The 21,261-nt window shown below is 39.2% G+C and overlaps 1 protein-coding gene across 2 annotated transcripts in view; it reads right to left on the bottom strand.

Annotated features, from left to right (window-relative positions):
- Positions 1–403: 403 nt before the first annotated feature.
- Positions 404–21,261, bottom strand: part of GSG1L (GSG1 like) — a 185,760-nt gene continuing 164,902 nt past the window's right edge. The window contains exons 5-6 of one of the 2 annotated variants that reach the window (XM_029577342.1): positions 18,987–19,076; positions 1,069–1,184 (exon numbers count right to left, since the gene is read on the bottom strand). In XM_029577342.1, the coding sequence (XP_029433202.1) occupies positions 19,016–19,076 (61 nt within the window). In that variant the 3' untranslated portion in view covers positions 1,069–1,184; positions 18,987–19,015. Of the gene's footprint in view, positions 1,185–18,986; positions 19,077–21,261 lie in introns of both variants that reach the window. The other variant, XM_029577341.1, reaches the window with a different exon arrangement.

Genomic DNA, 21,261 nt, shown 5'->3' with positions numbered 1-21,261 from the left:
GCTTTCTCTCTGGGTAATATGTTGGCACTGAAGGTGCATAGTTTTATGTAACCAGAACTGTGTGGTGTTCAGTTGCCTGCCTCCAAGACCCCCTTTGCAGTCTGCGGGGAGAAGTACGCAGATTGTAGAGATGTGTTCTTATACCCGCAGACAGGTTGGCAATTTTTAAAACTCCAATTTCTGTGACTGAAATGCATTTTTTTATCTGTGGAAAGGACTAGGAATACTGTCCTTACGAGCAGCATATATGCTCTACACATTCATTTCTCATTTAGCCATCCCCCTGCTCAGTGAGAGAGATGCTCTTTCAACAATTGTTTCAGTGGCAAGAGAAAAACCAAACATATAGTTGCATACACACTCTTCAGATACAATCACACACTGTACACATTTAAAGTATAAATATACATAGATATATCTTTATTGATGATGGAAAAAAGTTTCAGGATGAAAATCTCTTTGGAGAATGGCATGTTAATGATGGAGAACTGAAATCCAGGTAGCTAGTATTCATTGTTCAGTTTAAGGAAAAACACCCATTTCAGCTGTTAAAGGACAGGCTGCAGTCCTTGTTCTCTAGATACTGGTCTCCAATTTGGGTATGTAAGCTTCAACTCACAATTTATTCCCAACAGTTCTGCCTTCTTTATTTAAAGAGATCTTTGTCAAAAATTAGCATCGCTCTTATAAAAGGTTTGAAAATTTGACCAGACACTGACAGAGGAATTGGTTTCTTCTCGGTATTCAGGGTTTGTTTGTTTTTTTTATACATGTGAGAATTGTAACGGGGGAGGGGGGGGAGAAGGTGATCACAAAAACAGGAATGTCCCAGTTTGTCCGTTTTTTTTTTCTTTTTATATATATATATATATATATTATCTTTTTAACACTGTTCTTCGCCAAGTGTCTCTGGCATGTCACTAAGGTCCACAGAAGCTGTTGCTATCACCGATTTTCCACTGTTAACCGTAGGGTCTACGAATACTTCCACTGAGCTGGAGACTGATTGCACTGACCTCTCTCGGAAATATTTGATTGCCTCTTGGTCTATGAAAGTCTGCTCCTCTCGGAAACCCTGTTCAAAAATCTTGCGCTTGTGCCTGAACTCAATGACTGTCTTGGTGTAGGAGTTCAGAGTGGTGACAGAAGCTGCCATGCAACAGGTGAAGGAACCCCAGGCAAGACTGAAAAAAAAATAGGGGGAAAAGAAAATAAACACAGAGAATTGATTTGAAAGTCATGGAAACTAGAAAGAAAATATCATGTTAGTTGAAATAAAAAAAACAAAATAGCTGGATAAATTTGGAGTTCCATATTCAGACCCAGTGTGGCTAGCAGCGTTAACTAGATAAACTTATCCAGCTACTAGTGGAGGTATATTCAATAGTGAAACTGCACTATTGAATACAGCCAACTATCTTAGAGTTAGCCACCTAACTTTAGGATAGCTCTTTGCCCTGACCAGACTTAGCTGGCTAACTCAACTCCTCCCAGTTGCAACCTGGCATGCCCTTCAACTTAGCTGGATAAATTCTAGCTACTTATCTTATTAGCCAGCTAGAATTTAGCTGAATAAGTGCCCAAATATTCATTTATCCGGCTAACTTCTGAGTTAGCCGGCTAAATGCTTTTGAATATGGGCCTCTTGATGCCAAATTAATGTTCAAAGATGCAAACTGAATGACTAAGTACGTCCAGCCATTGCTTGATGAAGTGACCCTTTGCCTTCCTGAAAGTTTTTGTATCTTTAAATATTTGTTAGCCCTATAAACAAATTATTTTATTCTTTTAAATAAGTTGATATAAAACTACCAAAATTATTAAGGTTGCAGGATTTTGGCAATAACCTGGAGTATCAGGAGCTATGTGTTGCTAGGAGCCCTGAATGTAGCTCTTTCATACCACATATTTTTTAGTTGTCTCTTCACCCATTGGAGCTTCTCCAGAATTCTGCTGTCAGACTTCTCTGCTAGCTGTCTGGGTGTTTTCACACTGCTTCTCTCCTTGCTTCACTTCACCATCTTCCTGTCAGGTCTCATTCTCTCTTCAAACCAGATTTTCAGATACATTCTTGATCTGGTTTGTCTCTTATTTAGTGATATTCTGCTCCATGTCTTCTCCAATCTGTCCTTACACTTCTAAATAGCCCTTGTATTATGCGGGCCTTCTCTCCCTTCTGGGCTTTCTTCCTTCTACCACACTATCGCTGGAATAAATACTTCCACATTAAATGTTTCCAGTCCAGATTAATTTTCCACACCTTTTCAGACTAACCTACCACTACTCCTCCATTCCTTTTCCTCTTTTTGTATGATTGTATTCATTATGTACTGTTCATTTTGTTAATTCACTTGTGCTTGTGAAGCAGCCCCAGGCAGGGTGCCATGAAGAAAATTAAATACTTTTTTTCTTGTGTTAAGTGTGGCCTTATTACATAAGAATGCCAAACTGGATGAGACCAAGGGTCCATCAAGCCCATTATCCTGTTTCCAACAATGGCCAAACCAGGCTACACGAACCTGGCACGTACACAAACATTAAATAGATCCAATATCACTAAAGCTAGCAACAAGTCCATAAATAACAATTTATGGACTTCTCCTCCAGATACTTATCCAAAATATTTTAAAACCCAGCTACACTAACTGCCTTAATCACATCCTCTGGTAACGAATTCCAGAGTTTAATTGTGCATTGAGTGAAAAAGAATTTTCTCTGATTTGTTTTATATGTGCCCCCTAGTCCTTGTAATATCTGAAAAAGTAAATAACAGATTCACTCATACCCACTCAAGTTCTTTCATGATGCTGTAGACTTCTATCATATCCCACTCAGCTGACTCTTCTCTAAGGTGAAAAGTCCTAACCACTTTAGCCTTTCTTCATAGGGGAGCTGTTCCATGCCCTTAGTCATTTTGGTTATACTTTCTCCAGTGCAACTATATCTTTTTTGAGATGTGGTGACTAGAATTACAAAGTAGTATTCAAGATATGGTCTCACTATGGAGTGATACAGAGGCATTATGATATCCTCTGTTTTATTTGCCATTCCCTTCCTAATAATTTCTAACATTCGGTTTGCTTTTTTTGACCACCACAGTATACTGAGCCTATGATTTCAATGTATTATCCACTATGTTGCCCCGATTGTTTTCCTGGGTGGTAGCTCCTAAGACGGAACTTAACATCGTGTAACTACAACATGCATCACTTTGCACTTGTCCACATTAAATTTCATCTACTATATGGACGGCCAATCTTCTAGTCTTGCAAGGTCCTACTGCAATTTATCACAGTCCGCTTGTGATTTAACTATTCTAAATAATTTTTTGTCATCTGCAAATTTGATCACCTCACTTGTACCCCTTTCCAGATAATTTATAAATATATTAAAAAGCACCAGTCTAAGTACAGATCCATGAGGCACTCCACTGTTTACCCTTTTCCACTGAGAAAACAGACCATTTAATCCTACTCTCTGTTTCCTGTCTTTTAACAAATTTGCAAACCACAAAATTGCATGGCGCTCATATTCCAAGCTTGGTTTTACCTTCTTTATCCCTTTATGAGTAACTGATCTCTTTTCTTATTTTTCTCAGTTTATAAGATTACTGCTTTCATAACTTTATGATACTTTAGTTCATTTTTTCTTTTTTCTACCAAAGCTGAAAGAACTCTAGCAGTTATTCAATCTGTTCAATCATCTGGAAGCACAATTTCTATGAAAATTCACCACTGGGTCCATGCTCAAGGGAAGGTGGAGCATGGGTTTGGCATCTACCCTATTGAAAATGACCTTTAATTGGATATGGGTGAAATCAAATTGACAGACTAAAGAAAATCACCAGAATGGGATGGTACTCGCCCCAGAGTTCTGAAGGAACTCCAACATTAAATTGCAGACCTTTTTCTGGTGATTTGCAACCTTTCATTTAAAAAAGCCACAGTACCCAAAGATGCTAATTTTTAAAAACCTGATGCAGGAAAATACAGACTGGTGATCCTAACATTGATGCCAGGCCAAATGGTAAAAGCCATGCATATAGATATCCATGGTTTAATGGGGGAGAGTCAACATTGTTTTTGAAAAGGGACACCTTGCCTTATGAATTTAAAGAGGTTTTTCATTTTTATTTACAACTTCAAAAAAAATAAAGGTGAGCTGAATGATATAGTGTATTTAGATTTTCAGAAGGCATTAAGTCCCTCATGAGAGACTCCTCAGAAAATTGAGAAGTCATGGGATTGGAGGCAGAGTCCTGTGGTGCATTAATAACTAAATAAAAGACAGGAAACAGGGTAGGACTAAATGGTCAGTTTTCCAAATGGAGACAGGTCATTAGAGGAGTGCCTTAGGGGTCTGTACGGAGACCTGTGCTATTTAGCATATTCATAAATGATCTGGAGAAAGGACAGTGAATGAGATGATCAAATTTGCAGATGTCACAAAATTGTTTCAAGTCAGTAAAACAGCGACGGATTGTGAGGAACTACAGAAAGACCTTGTGAGCCTAGGAGACTGGGCATCTAAATGCCAGATGCAATTTAATGTGGACAAGTGCAGATTCATGCATGTAGGGAGAAATAATCCCAATTACAGGTACATGATGCTGGGTTCCACGTAGGAATTGCCATCAAGGAAAAGGTCCCGAGTCCTTGTGGATAATACCTTGAATTCTGCAGCTCAGTGTGTGGCAGCGGTCAAAAAGGCAAATAGAATGTTAGGAGTTATTTGGAAAGGAACAGAGAACAAAATTAAGACTATCATAATGCCTTTGCATGAAATCATAGTGTGACTGCACCTTGAGAATTATGTGCAGTTCTGGTCTCCCCATCTCAAAAATGACTGCAGAACTAACAAAGGTGCAGAAAAGGAAAACAAGAATGATAAAGGGATGGAAAAGCTCCCTCATGAAGAAAAGCTGAACAGATTAGGGCTCTTTAGCTTGGAAAAAAAAAAAGATGACAGATGGGATATCATTGAGATTTATATTATCATGAGTGGGGTGGAATTTGGTATTTAGGGAATGGTTATTTACCCATTCAAATAACACTAGGACTGGGGGAAACACCACGAAGCTTGCAACCAGCAGATTGAAAACAAATCATAGGAAGTATTTTTTCACTTGGCGCACAATCAAGCAATGGAATCTGTTGCCAGAGGATGTGGTCAAAGCAATTAACTTAGTGAAAGAAAAGTCCATAAACATTTATGAGCCAGTGGTTATCTCTGGGAGTGAGATACAAGAAATCGATCAACTATTGGGGATCTGTCAGGTAATTGTGAACCAAACTGGCAACTGTTGGAGACAGGATGCTGGGCTCAATGGACTTTAGTCTGACCCAGCATGGCGCTTATTATGTTCTTATTTTCAGTGAAATCCATGGTTTTCACTTCCTCCTTTCAGACTGCTATAAACTGTGAGGATATTAACCTAAGACTAGATTTTCACAGGGTAAATTGGAGTTGATCAAAATTTCTCCCCTTTTACCTGGCTAAGGGGGTCATTTTCTGTTGCTTATCGTGTGCGAAAAGTCCCTCTTCGCGTGCAATAGCTTGCCGGGGGGGGGTGGAGTCGGGGTGGCGTGGAGGTAGACGCTGCGATGTCTTCGTTGGCGGCGATAAGTTAAGCACAGTTATCGTCGCCAGTAGCACACCCAATAGCACCACCTTTCACGATGACGCTATTGAATGCGAAAGCCAGCAGCTATAACACCACAGTGGTGCGATGGCTGCTGGCTTTCGCAGGCCCGCCCCCCGGCCCCCGTTTTCGCTGGATTCACCATTCTGCGATAAAGGTGAATCCAGGCCTATGTTTGCACTGGTAAATATGCTCCCTGAACAAATCTGGCCAAGTTAAAAGGGGACTTTCCTGGGTCAGGCTTTTAAAATTTAGCAAGGTAGCATGATATTCAGTGCTACTCGGGATAAATTTGTGTGAACCAACACCATCTGCAGCAACAGCTGCCCTAATCTAAGTCTGACTATCTGGATGAAGGTAATCGGGTAAATATGCCTGGTCATCATGCCTATTCAGCATGATCTCTGCTCGTTAGCATGATGTACGTGGAATTTGTCTTGCAGTCTCCCCTAGGGGTTTCTTTCAACCTTGCGGGTAGAAAAGGGTTTGGCTTGAAAGTAGAGTTCATTTGGAAGGATAGGTGTGGTGCAGCCAAGTTCACTTCTGCTGAGCAAAACCTATCTACTCTCCCTCTGAGATGAACCCTTAAGATTGTCACAGCTGAGGATGATGGAAATGGCTAGTGTTTAAGGTTATAAAAGTGGGAGGGGTGAGGAGAGTGGATGAGGGTGCAGATTCTCCAAAAAGTAAAATTTGTAAGGGCATGAAAGATGGAGCGATCAATTTTCAAGATAAACCAGGCTTGCTGTGGCTGATGGAAATTGGCTGAGCGAGCTCTGTATATCTGGTCACACATCAAACAAATGCCTCTTCCATCTATAATATAATTATGTATAATAAGGGCCTTACGGCATACTGTACTCCAACAAACCGCTAACCAACACAGCAGTATTTTGTGAAAATGTTAATAAAAGTCACCACCTCCTATTTTCCAAAGTATTAACTGTAATTATCTTTATTTCCAACTAGCTAGTCATCATTTGAGAGGGGTGGGCAGACTGGCCAAAGGGCATCTCCACCTGCCTACATTTTGCCCTGTAACCAGTCAAAATACCCGGAATGCTGTAGCTGCTTTTCTAATTTTCAAGCATTACAAAAGATTGAGCAGCAACTGTTTAGCTAGCTAAGCAGCAGGCAGTATTTGTAATTTCTAAAGTGAATTGATTTACTATTTTATGTAACCAGCTCCTGCATGTGAAATCTAATTCTTTTCCTTTTTCTAATCTAGGCCATTTTAATCAGGATTATGGCCTAGATTTTGACATTCTTGATTCCCTTGTCTGAACAGAGCTTTGCATTTTCTGTAGAAACCAGTAGTTAATTTTCAGCTATATAGTTCCTTCTTGACTGCAAATTACTCAAGTACATTAGCCTTTATGCTATTTCATAAGTCTAAATACAGTAATAACAACTCTACATTTCTTCTAATGCATTCAGGACTGTCTTAATTAAGAAGACTAGTTGATCACCTAGGGTAGTGCAAAGCCAGCCCTGAATACATTAGAAGAAATGTAGAATTGTTATTACCGTATTTAGATTTATGAAACGTTATCTCTACATCTCTGAAAGGCCCTGAGCTTTTGGCTTTGCTCTCAGGCTTAGCCTGTGGTATAGGGAACAGAAAGGGAATGGCTGAAGTTGGCAAAGACAGAGCAGAGAACTATTCTGCTCCCCAATCTAGCCCTTCCCATCCTGTCATGCCAGAAAATGGGAGGGGAGGAGGTTAGGCTGGAGCAGACAGAGCTCCCTAATCCAGCCTGCTCCTTCCTTTTATTTCAATATACCCTCCTAGGCTGGAATGGACTGCAGAGCTAAGAAGAGTTCAGTTTTGTCTGCAGATTTCTACTTCTAATTTGTAGTTCCTTAGTTTATATTTACTGAGGATCTGTTGGTGTTCTGCATATGCGACAGAGGTGAGGTTATTCTGCTAATGTGTAGCTTCTCAGTGATCTGTCGTAGTCCAGCTTGTTCTGGTTTCCCAATAGGAGGTGTTCTACTTATGCATCGAGCGTATGATTTTTGTTACTTGTAGAGATAGTTATCCCAGTCTTTACTTATTAACCCACCTTTGGGACTTTAAACATTTCCTCTCTTCCTCCCCAAGCACTTATTTGTCTTGTCTATCTGTCTTTATTTATTTATTTATTTATTTATTGTTTGTTATACCGAGTTTCATGATAGGCATCACATCAACCCGGTTTACAAATAACAAGGAGTGTAAAGCATAACGTAACGTAAAAAACAATATTTTCAATAAGAACCTTGAACTTTAAATACAGTGAATCAGAAAAAGGGAGAGGGAAAGTTACAAAAAACAAGGAAAATAAACTTGGGATGGAAGGGGAGAAATTGAACAGCACAATATTTACATTTCAGCCTATTGATACATTAGAATAGCAAGTGAAAAAATAAGACTATGAAACGGTACATAGGTAATCAAATGAATAAATATGACACAGTTGTGAATGGTAATAGTATGATAAATATTCAGCAGGAATTAGTGAGAGAGGGTTTGAGGTTGGTTGATTCGTGTTTACATTCCATTATTGCATACGAGTTAGTGCTAGTGAGAGGAGGTTTTATTCAAGGCTTGGAAATGCTTTTTTGAAAAGCCAAGTTTTTAGTCTTTTCCTAAATGTTAAAGAGCATGGCTCTTGTCTCAAATCAGGTGGGATCGAGTTCCAGAGAGCTGGACCTGCTGATGAGAAGGCTCTGAGACTCAAGGATTTATGTTGGTAGGTTTTGGCCTTTGGAATTTGGAGTGACTCTTTGTAGTGTTCCCTGATAGGCCTGGCGGAGTAGATAGTCTTGAGTAGATAGTCCCTGTTCAAGGAGTTTACAATCTCTTTAATGTGAATCTGGTCAGCACTTTTATTAATAATAATAATTAATAATAATAATAATAATAATAGTAGTATAAGGCATACCATGAGGTGTCAGACCAAGAGTCCATCAAGCCCAGCATCCTGTCTTTGACAGTAACTAAACCATATCACCTTGTTGCTCATTCCCAGGGCTAAACTGTGGTTTAACTATACCCAGGGGCGGATTGGCCTATCGGGGGATCGGGCATCCCCCAGTGGGCCGGTCGCTCTAGTCATGTGGTCTGCCGCACATGGTTGTGACAGAGCCGTGCTCGGCAGACCACGTGGTATCTCCGGGGCTGGCTGCGGCGGCGAATCCCTGGGCCGGTCTGTCATCTGGAATCCGCCCCTGACTATACCTGAATGTAACTCGCCTTGAACTACCAATGAAAAGGCACTAGCTGAATACACAATATATAAATAAATGGCCACTTGGCTAATAATGGTGTATAGGTTCCAGGAATTTGTCCAAACCCCTTTGATTTCAAATCTTTTTTTATTAAAGGTTAGATTGCAGATAACTTGGTGGTGGTTGGTTCCTATTTGCCACCAAGTAAAGCAAGCCAGACTACATTATTTTATTGCATTTAACAAATACAAATCACAACCATGTGTTAATCTTAACCCACAAACATTAATCCAACTGTGCTAGATATCTTGACCGCATTCCTCAGCACCAAATGCCACAGCTTATGCACTGAGTGAAAAAAAAAATACTTTCACCAATTTGTCTTGAATGTGCTCAGTTAGTTTCATGATGTGTACCCTAGACCTTACACTGTTTGAAAGGGTAAATAGCTGTCCCTATTTATCCTCTGCTCAGTGTGCGGCAGCAATCAAAAAAGCAAACAAAAGGTTAGGAATGATCCAAAAAGGAAGAATAAAACAGAAAATATCATAGTGCCTCTCTATCAACTCTGATGTGACCACCCCTTGAGTGCTTTTATCTTTTTTGAGATGGGACGATCAGAACTGCACACAATACTCCAGATGTGATCGCATCTTGGAACTATATCAGAGGTATGCAGTTCCAATCCTGAAGTGCTACAACTAGATCTGGTTGTCAGGGTATCCAAAATATAAATATAAATATAAATATATATATATATATATATATATATATATCAAAATATAGGCAGTGCATGCAAATATATCTCCTGCATATTCATTGTGGACATCTGTTTGTGACACTCCAGAACTGGAGTTGCCTACCCTTGGTCTATACAGAGGCATTATGATATTCTCAGCTTTGTTCTCCATTCCCTTCCGAACAATCACAAACGTTCTGTTTGTTTTTTTGGGCTGAGGATTTCAATATTTTGTCCACAATGAATCCTTTTCCTGGGTGGTGACTTCTAATATGGAACCCAGCATTGTGTACCTATATTTAGGGATTTGCAATTTGTGTCACAATTTGTCAAAACGAATCTCCTAAACAATTTTCCAAATTTTTGGAATGAGCCACATTTTGGTTTGTTCCATTTGTAATGAACCAAAAATAGACTCATTTGTTGCATTTTACACAGTCAAGTAAAACAAATGCACAGTCCTAGTTTGGATTGCTTTTCCCTGTGTGCATAACTTTGCATTAGTCCACATTATATTTCATCTGACATTTAGATGCCCAATTCCCTAGTCTCAAAATAGGAAAACTGGAAGAAATGTGACTAAGTAATAACAATATCCCAAAATAAAGTCACATATGTCACGCAATTCATTGAATACGGTATACCCTCCTAAGTGGTCCGGTGTACATTTCCGCTTAACAGCGTCTTTAACGTTTATGCACTGATGCCAAGGTGGCTGCCCATTCACGTTACAATCATAAGGTAACCTTTTTTTTTCAACGCGTGATTAGCGCTGCCGTTTATTTCTTAAGGCAAAACTTTATACTGCCGTTGTTTCTCACTCTCGAGTTTAACACTATTTTTTTCAAGAAATTTTTCAATAACCTCCACCTTGAAATTATATTCTTAAAAATGAATATCCTTATGAATGGATGTACTTATCTCTTTTCAATAGAAAAAAAGCTAGAGTCCATAGAGCTCATCCGCTCGCTCTGCTAACATGTTAGCAGAGCGAGCGGATGAGCTCATTCGTTTTTAAGAATATAATTTCAAGTTGGAGGTTATTGAAAAATTTCTTGAAAAAAATCGTGTTAAACTCGAGAGTGAGAAACAACGGCAGTATAAAGTTTTGCCTTAAGAAATAAACGGCAGCGCTAATCACGCGTTGAAAAAAAAAGGTTACCCTATGATTGTAACGTGAATGGGCAGCCACCTTGGCATCAGTGCATAAACGTTAAAGACGCTGTTAAGCGGAAATTTACACCGGCCCACTTAGGGGGGTATACCGTATTCAATGAATTGCGTGACATATGCAATTCCCTAGTCTGACAAGATCCTGCTACAGTTCCTCACAATCTGTGTGTTTTAGCTACTTGGAATATTTTTCTATAAACTACAAATTTGCTGATGTCACTCATTCCTCTCTCTTTTTCAGATCATTAATGAATGTTATATAGATCACTTAAGCACTCTCCTATTTGCTGCTTTCCATTTGGATAACTGACCATTTAGACCTACTCAATGTTTCCTATTTTTTAACCAGTCGCCAGTCTACAGTAAGGCCGCCTCCTGTCTCATGACTTTTTAGATTTCTGAGGAGTATCTCACGAGGGACTTTGTCAAATGCCTTCTGAAAAATAAAATACATGATATTGGTGTTTTGGTGTTCTAAGTGTAATATTTACAGGGTTGCTTTTTCATAGGTAGGTTTGTTGCTGTTGGAGTTCTGGGAGTTAATGCTATGTTGGTATGGCAGGTTTGTTATCTAGGTCCTGTGACTGTTTTGCAGGGCTTTCATACCTCACCAAATGTCTTGTAATGGAAAAGTTTTTCACTGTCATTGAAGTGACACCAGCTTTTGAATTTTTTTTTTCTGTAGCGTGAGTAGTAGAGGAAAGTATCTGAATTCAGTCCAGCCAGTCATTTCAGAGATTATCTTCAGCCAATGCGCTATGGATGTCTTTTACTTTTAAAATGTATGTATTGCTTAATTTTATTTTTGCAGTCTACCCCCAACACATTCCTCCAACACTGTGACATGATCGGGCTCTTCCAAGTTAAAGCACCTTAAGCCCTAACCCATATTATTTATTGTATTATGTTATAATTACCTCCTGCCTTTACCTTTCTTCCAGCTATTTAAGCTTCCAAGTTTTTTACTCCTTGTTAAATGTAACTTTGTCTTATTCACCTCTATTGTTAATTACTTTTATTTATTGCTTTAGTTATACCCTTGTTCTATGTAAACCGATCCGATTATGGTTATTACTATGAAAGTCGGTATAAAAAATTGTTAAATAAAATAAATAAATAAATAAATAAATGATTTCTAACCCACATTTGTGTTATGCATACATATACATACATGAAACAACTGAATGTAAACAAGGTCTAAGCAAGTTTCTGGTGGGCAGGTCCATATTTTGGGCAGCAAGCAATAAGGAATGGACTTCCCTATTAAGATCTGCTGGGCTCTTCTAAGTGATCTAGACTGACCACTGTGTGGCTGAGACAGAATGCTGGGCTTGATGGACCATTGGCCTATATCAACTTGGCATTTCTTATGTCCAATTATAAGTTTTTATAGGATTGTTCTGGGAGGTCTTAGAGGTCATCATAACTGTTGAGTAATTATCATAATCTTGGGATTAGTTGCAAGCCTTGAAGGCTCACCTGAGGTACCTTATATTCTTCCACCAACTCTGAATGTATTTATTAAAGGATTCAAGATTTTAATCAATATTTTCCATTTCAGTACATACTTGTCTTTTTTTTTTTAATTAGCTTTTTAATACATGCTTTTTAAATATTATTCTTCAAACTCATTTCCTTTATTAAAAATCCACTGTCTTCCTCCCCACTACATCAGCCTATGTCAAGTATCTTAGTGTTCCCTACCTTTTCCTAAATAGTAAAAGAACATGCTGCCAGTGACATGCACATAACCCTGCATCCTCACATAGTGAGGAAGGAAAATCAAGGCTATTTGTGCTGCACGACAGTCTTGGACATATTGTCATTCACTCCATCCGTGTAATTACTTTGGTAGATTTCTGAAAACAAAAATAAAAAAAAACAACCAACCAAAATACAGCGTAGATATTATTAAAGAAGCATTTCAACATCATTGTTTCAAAATATCAGCGATGTTGAAATATCCCCCCTGCCGTTTTATAGTACCCATCCATTTCAGCTGTCTTTAATTTGCATAAGAACTCCACTCCGTTATCTACTAGATCCCCTGACAAATTACATCAGTCTAGCAGAATATTGTTTTTTTTATAAAGCACACATCCACTCTCTTCTCATAAATATCTAGTAAATGTGTCTCTCTGGTTTCCCTGAACAGTTCTAAAACCCTTGTAATAAAACATTCATTCCTCAAGGTTACCCACAGCTAGTTTCAGCAAGTTTCTATATACTCTAGCAAAGTTTCTTTTTTGCAGTTCAGAAAGTGCTTTGAGTTTCTAAATACTATACTCATGGATTGTTTTGTTTTTTTAAACAAAACTCAGGATGGCAGCATAGAGCCAGTGTACTAAAGTGCACCAATATCTGCTGTTACACTCATACTAATGGCCAATATTAAGGAGGTCCATATGAGGCCTATGGCTGTTATTGCAAAAACATAGCTATATCTCCATGAAGTCTAGTTAAGATCTTGCGTTACTAGATCTGTAAAGCAGTTTGCATATATACTTTATTGTTGTACTGATAGATAATGAGCTATTATGCATAGTTTTGCTTCCCATTACCACATTAGCATCATTTTTGTGTTAAAACTCTCACAAGTAGACTGTACTTGAAAAATTGTAGTCAAATTAAAGATAACTCCAAAAACAGGCGGCTGGCCTAATGTTTTCTGATTGATAGTAAGTATCTAAATAGAGTTCATGTGGGACTGCCAACACCATGTACATAGCTTGGCCTAGCTTGCAGAATTTTGCTTGGCAGTCCTACCCCTAGAAACCTGTCCTATCCATCACATGTGGGCAAGAGAGTGCCATAGTTGTGATGAAACTCCAGTTGGGCCTTGAAGATGGAGAGCAACAGCTCTAGAAATCCTATAAATCACACATAGCTCTGAAGCTTAAAGGCACAGCCTAAAGCTACAGGTAGACAGTTTAAAGTATCAGTCGTAGAGTTTCCATTTTACAGCCTCATCCCATCGCTGACAATCATGTGTATGTGAAGTTGGGATGCTTTGTATCACATGGGCCTGCAAAGACTGCTGACAGCACTGCCTCAGCTGTTTCAGAGCCAGTGCTGACATCAGAGTGCTCAGCTAGCAGGCCTTCAGTTACAGCCTTTAGTAAAGCGCCTGTCCAACATTGTGGCATTCCCACAATGCTCACAGGTCATTCCAAGCTAGCATACCTCTTTGTGGTTGCATGCACCCTTACACAGATGCACCCTACTACAGCTACCTAGGCAAAATGTCAACAGATGGTGAGGGCCTTGGTAGTTGGAATGTCATGTTGGTTAGGTTAGCTTCTTGGGGAGGCTAAACAAGGACGCTGGTCAGACTGTGTGAAGGCAGGATTGGGAATCAGATAGTGTCATGCCTTAACTTTGTATTTACAAGTCACCTCAGAAATGTCAAAGTCACAGTATGGTTTCTAATGACTCTAAGAGCACCCACATGTCTTCTAAGAAAAGGTTCACATCATTGAACCAAACGCAAAGGTGTGTTAGAAGCTATTTGCCTCATCTGACATATCACAGGTGGCCTTTGTCAAATATGGAGATGTCAAGATGCTGCAAGGCCCTTGGCCGGTCTAGTTCAGGGCTAGTCAGGTGCTGCTGCTTTTTGTATGTACCTAGAAAACATGCAGAGTAGTTTGCTTGTTGTGATAGCTAGTTCTTATGCTATCTATGGCCACCCTTAAAGCACATAGGCTGAGGTCTCCTGGGGTGAACAACTTGCAGAATGGTCCATTTCCAAGGTCAGTCACCACCTTTCAGGGGTTTTATGGTTGGAGGCTCTTGCTGCTCTACATAGCTGGCGTGACTTGTGGCCAAGCTGGAGTTGCTGTCCTATAGGCTGTGTCTCATGTGGTGTTTGTCACGTTTACAGTTAGTGGTGAGCAAGGCAAATGTGCTGATAGACTCACAATCATCAGCTCTGTGTATAGCATAAAGGGTAGAGAAGCTGTTGTCAGCTGATGACCTCAGGACCCTACAATCTGCCTCATTCGGAAACCTGTCACTGAGCTAAATGTATGGGACAACTGCTCCCAGAGGTGTCATGTGGTTGGCATGATGGCTTATACATTTGCTGTGCTGGTCTCTTGTAAGACAAGCATTTACTGTCATCTGAGAGCATGAGAGAGCCCATGTCTGTACCTCTGACAAAATGCTTATTATATGTGCTTCTCACAGATGTTTGTTATGCTGGCAGGTGTACCTAACTTTCTGTGTGTAGTTCAGACTCTGACTCCCTCAGGTTCAGTTAGGGTCCTATCAGCCATAAACATCAATGATGGAGGATGATGGACATACCAGGAACATACTCACTGCCCATTATTGGAGATAGTCTGTCCCAAAAAAAGGCCAATACCTATGAGTGACATACTGTGTTAGCCTTGGTCTACAGCTGTGTCTGAGGGTGATGTTGACCTCGTTGTTTCCTCCCTTACACTGCCTGCTCTGGGTATGCATAGGTGTGATGTGTGCATCCATTTTGCACAGATTGGCTCTCCACAAAAGTGATCCTGTGCTTCTACTATTTACAACGGGTGCCTCAGAGATATGATTGTATTGTATGGGGAGAAAATGGCCTCATGCTTACTCAAAGAACATTCCACCTATGACTCACACTGTTTATTCCTTGCATTGAGAGGGGGGGATGTGAAATTTGACAGCTTCAGACCTCAGATATGGTGTGTCACATTTCTGGATGAGTGGATATCTGTCTGTAGTGTACACCATCCATCCCCCTGTCTACTTACAGACTGCTCTAACACAGTTTCAAGAGCTGTGTGACAACTGAGGAGTGAGGGAATAGTGTAGGTTAGAGAATTCTCACCACCCAAGAGCAGACAGCTAGCATGTGGATCTGTATAATACCTGTTAGCTAAGGATGAGAGCTAGTGAACAGGTATTATACAGATCCACATACCAGCCCAATACAGGGTGGGGGCAGCCAGTCTGTGGAGGTCTGCCTGGTCCCAAGCAACAACAGGACTCCTAGCTGTCCTCTCTTTGACTGTGGGGATTCTCTAACCTACACAACGCCCTCACTCCTCAATTGTCACACAGCTGCTGACGTGATGTTAGAGCAATCTGCAGGTAGAAGACATTTTGTTTAGTCTGGAACTTAAAAAGGGTTTCGTCCAGATTGCCTTTTAAGTGGAGTGAGGACCCACTTAAGTAAGGGGCACCATGTTAAGTCGTGTGGGGTGATTATGAGTAGCTTTAGAAACACTAAAGCTGGACATATTTTAGATTTAATATTTGCCAACACCAACTGTCTAATCAGTACTTCTCACACGATATTGCCCTGGTCGGACCACCAATTAATAAAGGCAGAAATAACCTTCCTCAACCCCTCATAAAAGTATAGATTAAAAACCATACTTTTACCTTCAGGAAATAGATTGAGATGGAGGTACTCTCAGAATCAATAGAAAATAAGATCCCTGAATTAAATCAGGAAAATGCCTCTGCGGTATTTGATTCCTGGGATCAGATTGTCAATAACATAGCTAAAAACCTCAGTACAGTCCTCACAAAAATTATTAATAAAGAAAAGAATACTTCCAAATGCAGGAAGCCATGGTACAATGATAATTTAAGGTGCACCAAACAGACCCTCAGGAAATTAGAGAAACAATGGGGTAATGTAAATCTTCTGAATCCCTAAGAAAATACAGATCTCTCATTAACAAATAAAACAAAAAAGGATTACTATGCTAAACAAATTCATGGCATAATATACAATTCTAAACTACTCTTCAATGTTGTTAAACAGTTAATTAAGGACCCGTCATCTTCCTTCCTGAGAAATTATAACTTCTCAAATGCTTGCACTGAGAATGCCGCATCTTTTTTAGATAAAATTAATAGGTTGAAAACACATCTCCCAGTCTGTTCTCACACAAGAGCCTCTGAAGATTCACATGCACTGGTTAAATGGAATACGTTTGACAGAGAAACTAATCTTGAAATTAGCCAAATTATTGCCAAAATTAACCCTGCTATTCACCCATGTGACCCAATTCCAGCCAGTTCCTTGAAACAAGTACACAGTGTTATCACCCTGACAATCACAATCTTAATTTCTCTCTCTCTCTCAGAAGGAATTGTACCACCTGGGTTAAAGCAAACTGTGATAAAACTGATTCTGAAAAATAAAACCTCTAGAACCGAAGCCTGGGACAACTATAGATCCATATCCAACCTGTCTTTTATCTCAAAAGTACTGGAAAAAGCTGTTATCTCAACTTGTGAATCATTTGGAAGACCAAGATATTCTTTTCCCTAATCAATTTGGATTTAGGAAACACTGTTCAACTGAGACTTTACTCCTCTCCTTAATGGACTTTTAATTTTCTTGTTCTAATCGATTTAATGGCCGCTTTTGACACTGTGGACCATACCAGCAACTAAGCAGCATTGGATCGAAGGCAGTGTTCTTAAATGGTCCTCTTCCTTCTTATCTAATAGGTCATCACATATCTGATACTTTCCATATTGCTACAGGTGTACCTCTCAGCAACACTATTCAATATTTATATGCTCCCATTGTACAATTTACTGGCAGATTTAGGAATTTTTCTTCTTGTGCGCTGGTGACTTAGAATTTTGCATACCATTCTCCAAATCATTGGAAAATATAGTATCGACACTATTGACATATATGAAAGCAATACATCAAGAACTATCTAATCTTAAACTAACATTAAACCCCAGAAAGACTGAAGTAATTTGGCTAAGTAGAAATCCCTCTACAGTTACATCTCCAGTTCTAGACTTGGATACTTTTCAAATTACCCCCATAAACCAAGTATGGAATTTAGGTATCCAGATGGATGAAAACCTGACAATGAAAAAGCACATAACTAAAATAATGAATACAGGTTATGCCAAGTTAAGAATATTACAGTGGTTGAAACCTTAAAAGACTTCCATACTGTATTGCAAACTCTTATTTTCTCAAGTATAGACTACTGTAACTCTCTATTACTCAGTCTTCCTGCATATCTCTTGAAACCATTACAACTATTACAAAATACCTAACCTAGACTTTTATTAGGAACCAGGAAATTTGATCACATTACACCGTCACTGATCTCGCTGCACTGGCTGCCTGTACAATCCCGAATCTATTACAAAGTATTAACATTAATATTTAAAATCATTCATTCTAGTAACACTGGTATGATTGACATGACATTACAACCATACACACCTCAGTGAACACTAAGATCTCAAAATAAAGGACTACTGAATGTTCCTAATATATGGAGTACATATCTGACTCAAGAGATCATGTGTTTTCAATAGCAGGTCCAAAGCTTTGGAATTCTCTACCTGAGATGTTACATGTAATACCAGATAGAAAGAGATTTAAATGTGAGCTAAAAACATGGCTATTCAAAAATGCATACAACCTAACAATATCATCAGAATGCAAAGAGCTACAACAACAAGATAGACGAGAGATATTAATTGAAGTAGAAGGAAGAATAAGCGAACATAAGAATCTCAAAACAATTTACACATGATCATGTGATAAGGCAAGTAATACAGGAATAATGTAACAATTAAGTCTTAGATCTTTAGTAAGCAATTTAACATGCATTGGAACATCTCATTTCATTTGAGATATGTTATGCCTTCTCTACAGTCCCCATCAGTTTATAATCCACCTTTAAAGTCCATGGGGTTAACACCTTATTTAAAATCTCAATCTTAAACTCTTCAGTTTTAGCAGAATTCAATAGTATTAGGTATTCCTTTCAAATGTATTATCACTACCATTAACTTACAATAGAAAAGACTATTTTCTGTCTAATGACTGATTGCACACTAGTTTTCTCAGATATACAGCATATATTTACTTTAAATATGAACATTTTTTTCAGTGTTGAGAGTTGACAATGCGATAAAATCTTGATTTACAAGTCAGCAACAACTATGGGCTTCTGATCACCTGATGTCAGAATCACCTAAATATAAACCTTTTGTGAAGTAAATCATCCTTTCAGGGGTTCTGTTTATGTGGTAATGCCAGTACTTCAAAACGGAGGCTACAGTCAACTACAAAACAAAGTGAAAAAAAAAATATTGGAAGCTGAAACTAAAATCAATGTTGCCTCCAGGATACCATAATTACAATCAGCCACAAGATAGAGAAAAAAAATTATCATAGGTTATTGTTCACCTTAAACTGCCAGAAAATGTATTAACCTTTGCTGCGGTGTGATTCATCAAATTTGTCAGAAATCAGCCGGTCTGCTGAAATGTGAAGCCTTTCTTGTTAGCTGCAGCACCACTGACCTGGGAAATTATAGGATGGGTTAGGAGGTCCCCTGAAAATCATTAATCCCAATTGGGAGAGATTTCTGTTTTCTCACAAACAGGTAGGAACAAAGTGGAGGAAATAATGACACAGACTGAAAGAGAGAAAAGTCCTGACAGGTTGGAAAGAGAAAATACTGGAAGAGGGGAATCAATTTGGTGGTGGTGGGGTGTGATATTCAAAGAGTTAGCAGACTAGATACCTCGGGGTGAAAACTTATCACTGAATAGCTAAATCTAGGTGTCTAGTAAAACAAGATGGCTCTCTGGCTGCTGAAATTTTGGGCATTTCAGGGGTCAGGGGGATGAAAGTTAGCGGAGTAGCCCTCAATTTCAGTTGTAGCTGGATAATGTAAGCAGCTTTCTCTAAGGAGCATAGTTGTAACCAGTTAGATTAAAGCCTGTTTTCAGCCACCACGTATTCGGTTAGGTTATGATTGAAAATTATCATAATACAACTGGCTTCCTTAGCTGCTCAGCTGTGGGTTGAATATTGGCCTCTCTGTGTTGGGGACACTGGAAGTGATAAATTGAAGATGATATTGCTGCCAGTTGCATGTTCTTCAAGTTGGCATAGGACTAGCATCAAAACATTCAGCCACACAGGGTTTCCTTCCATGCCACCACGACTTGGTAAATTTAAGTGTCCCATTCAACTATTAATTGCATTATAATTTCATACTTCAGAAACATGCGCCCCATCATGTCTTGTGCAGAAAACCAAGTAGTTACTAGTAGTACATTTTATAATATCAGGACTACACAGATTCATCCAAAGAGGATAAGTATCAGCATTTGTAATAATACAATTACAGCTGAGATACAAGATGATAGAGGGAGTCAGTGGCCAAAAAGGAATTTTCTCATCTCTCAAGATTTCTCCTGACTTGTAGTTCAGTCATAACCACTACCATACCTGCTCTGCTACAGTGATCAGTTCAGTCAGGAAAACTAAGTAATTCCATAGGTCAAGAGGTCATTTGCATTGTACAGTATGAAAATGATAAATAAGCAGTCTTACTATATTCGATATCATGTAGATGAAGATGAACCTCATTGTTTGGCAACTATGGGCAAAGTACTGAAGAGCATTTTCTAAGTAATCCTCCCAGTGTAGAATGGTAAAAGTTTGGGGAAATGAATATACTGTGAGATATTTAGGCAAAATGATGGGCAAATACTAGTAAAGAATACTAATGTGGAGCAAATTAAAACTTACAAAGAGAAAGTTCTATGAATAATTTTATACTAACTAACTAACTTGTGGTTGGGGACCAAAGAACTATACATGTCTTGATATGTCTGTAGCCAAAAAACAATAAGCACATCCAGTTAATAAAGTATGGTGAGAGGATATCTAATTGATTGATTACTTGAACCTCTCAATCTAACAATTCAAACATCTCAAAATTCAATCTAGATGATGACCTTCATACTAGGCGTCATCGAATGAATGCTCCCATCATGCTCATCCCTGCCTTATATCTAGTAGGGATGTGAATCGTGTGCCCGATCGTCTTAAAGATCGGGTTCGGCTGGAGGGAGAAAAAAATCTGATCGGTGGAGATGTGAATCTGAATCGGTTCCGATTCACATCATTAATTTTTTTTTTAGTGAGGCCCAACCCCTTAAAATTGACCCCTTACCTTCCCCCACCCTCCCGAACCCCCCCCCCCCCAAAAAAACTTTTTACAAGTACCTGGTGGTCCAGTGGGGGCACGGGGACCGATCTCCCACTCTCGGGCCATCTGTGCCATTTTGGCTGCCACTCAAAAATGGCGCCGATTGCCCGATTTAAAAAAAACAAACCCCCACCCGACCCTTTAAAAATGACCCCTTAGCTTCCCCCACCCTCCCAATCCCCCCAAAACATTTTTAAAATACCTGGTGGTCCAGTGGTGGTCCCAGGAGTGATCTCCCATTCTCGGGTCGTCGGCTGCCACTCATAAAGATGGCGCTGATGGCTCTTTGCCCTTACCATGTGACAGGGTATCTGTGCCATTGGCCGGCCCCTGTCACATGGTAGGAGCACCATTTTTAAAATTGTCTCTGCTGAATAATCTTTAAATTCTAATAAAAGTTCACATATATCACCACATGCATCTCAAAAGATTTCTTACATCTAAAAGAAGTTATCTTTTGCATGAGTCTCCAACGACCTTGA

This window comes from Rhinatrema bivittatum, chromosome 14 (genome assembly GCF_901001135.1).
Source record: "Rhinatrema bivittatum chromosome 14, aRhiBiv1.1, whole genome shotgun sequence".
NCBI classification, from domain to species: Eukaryota; Metazoa; Chordata; class Amphibia; order Gymnophiona; family Rhinatrematidae; genus Rhinatrema; species Rhinatrema bivittatum.
The sequence above is the reverse complement of the archived record's forward strand: the minus strand, read 5'-3'. Positions and strand labels throughout refer to the sequence as shown.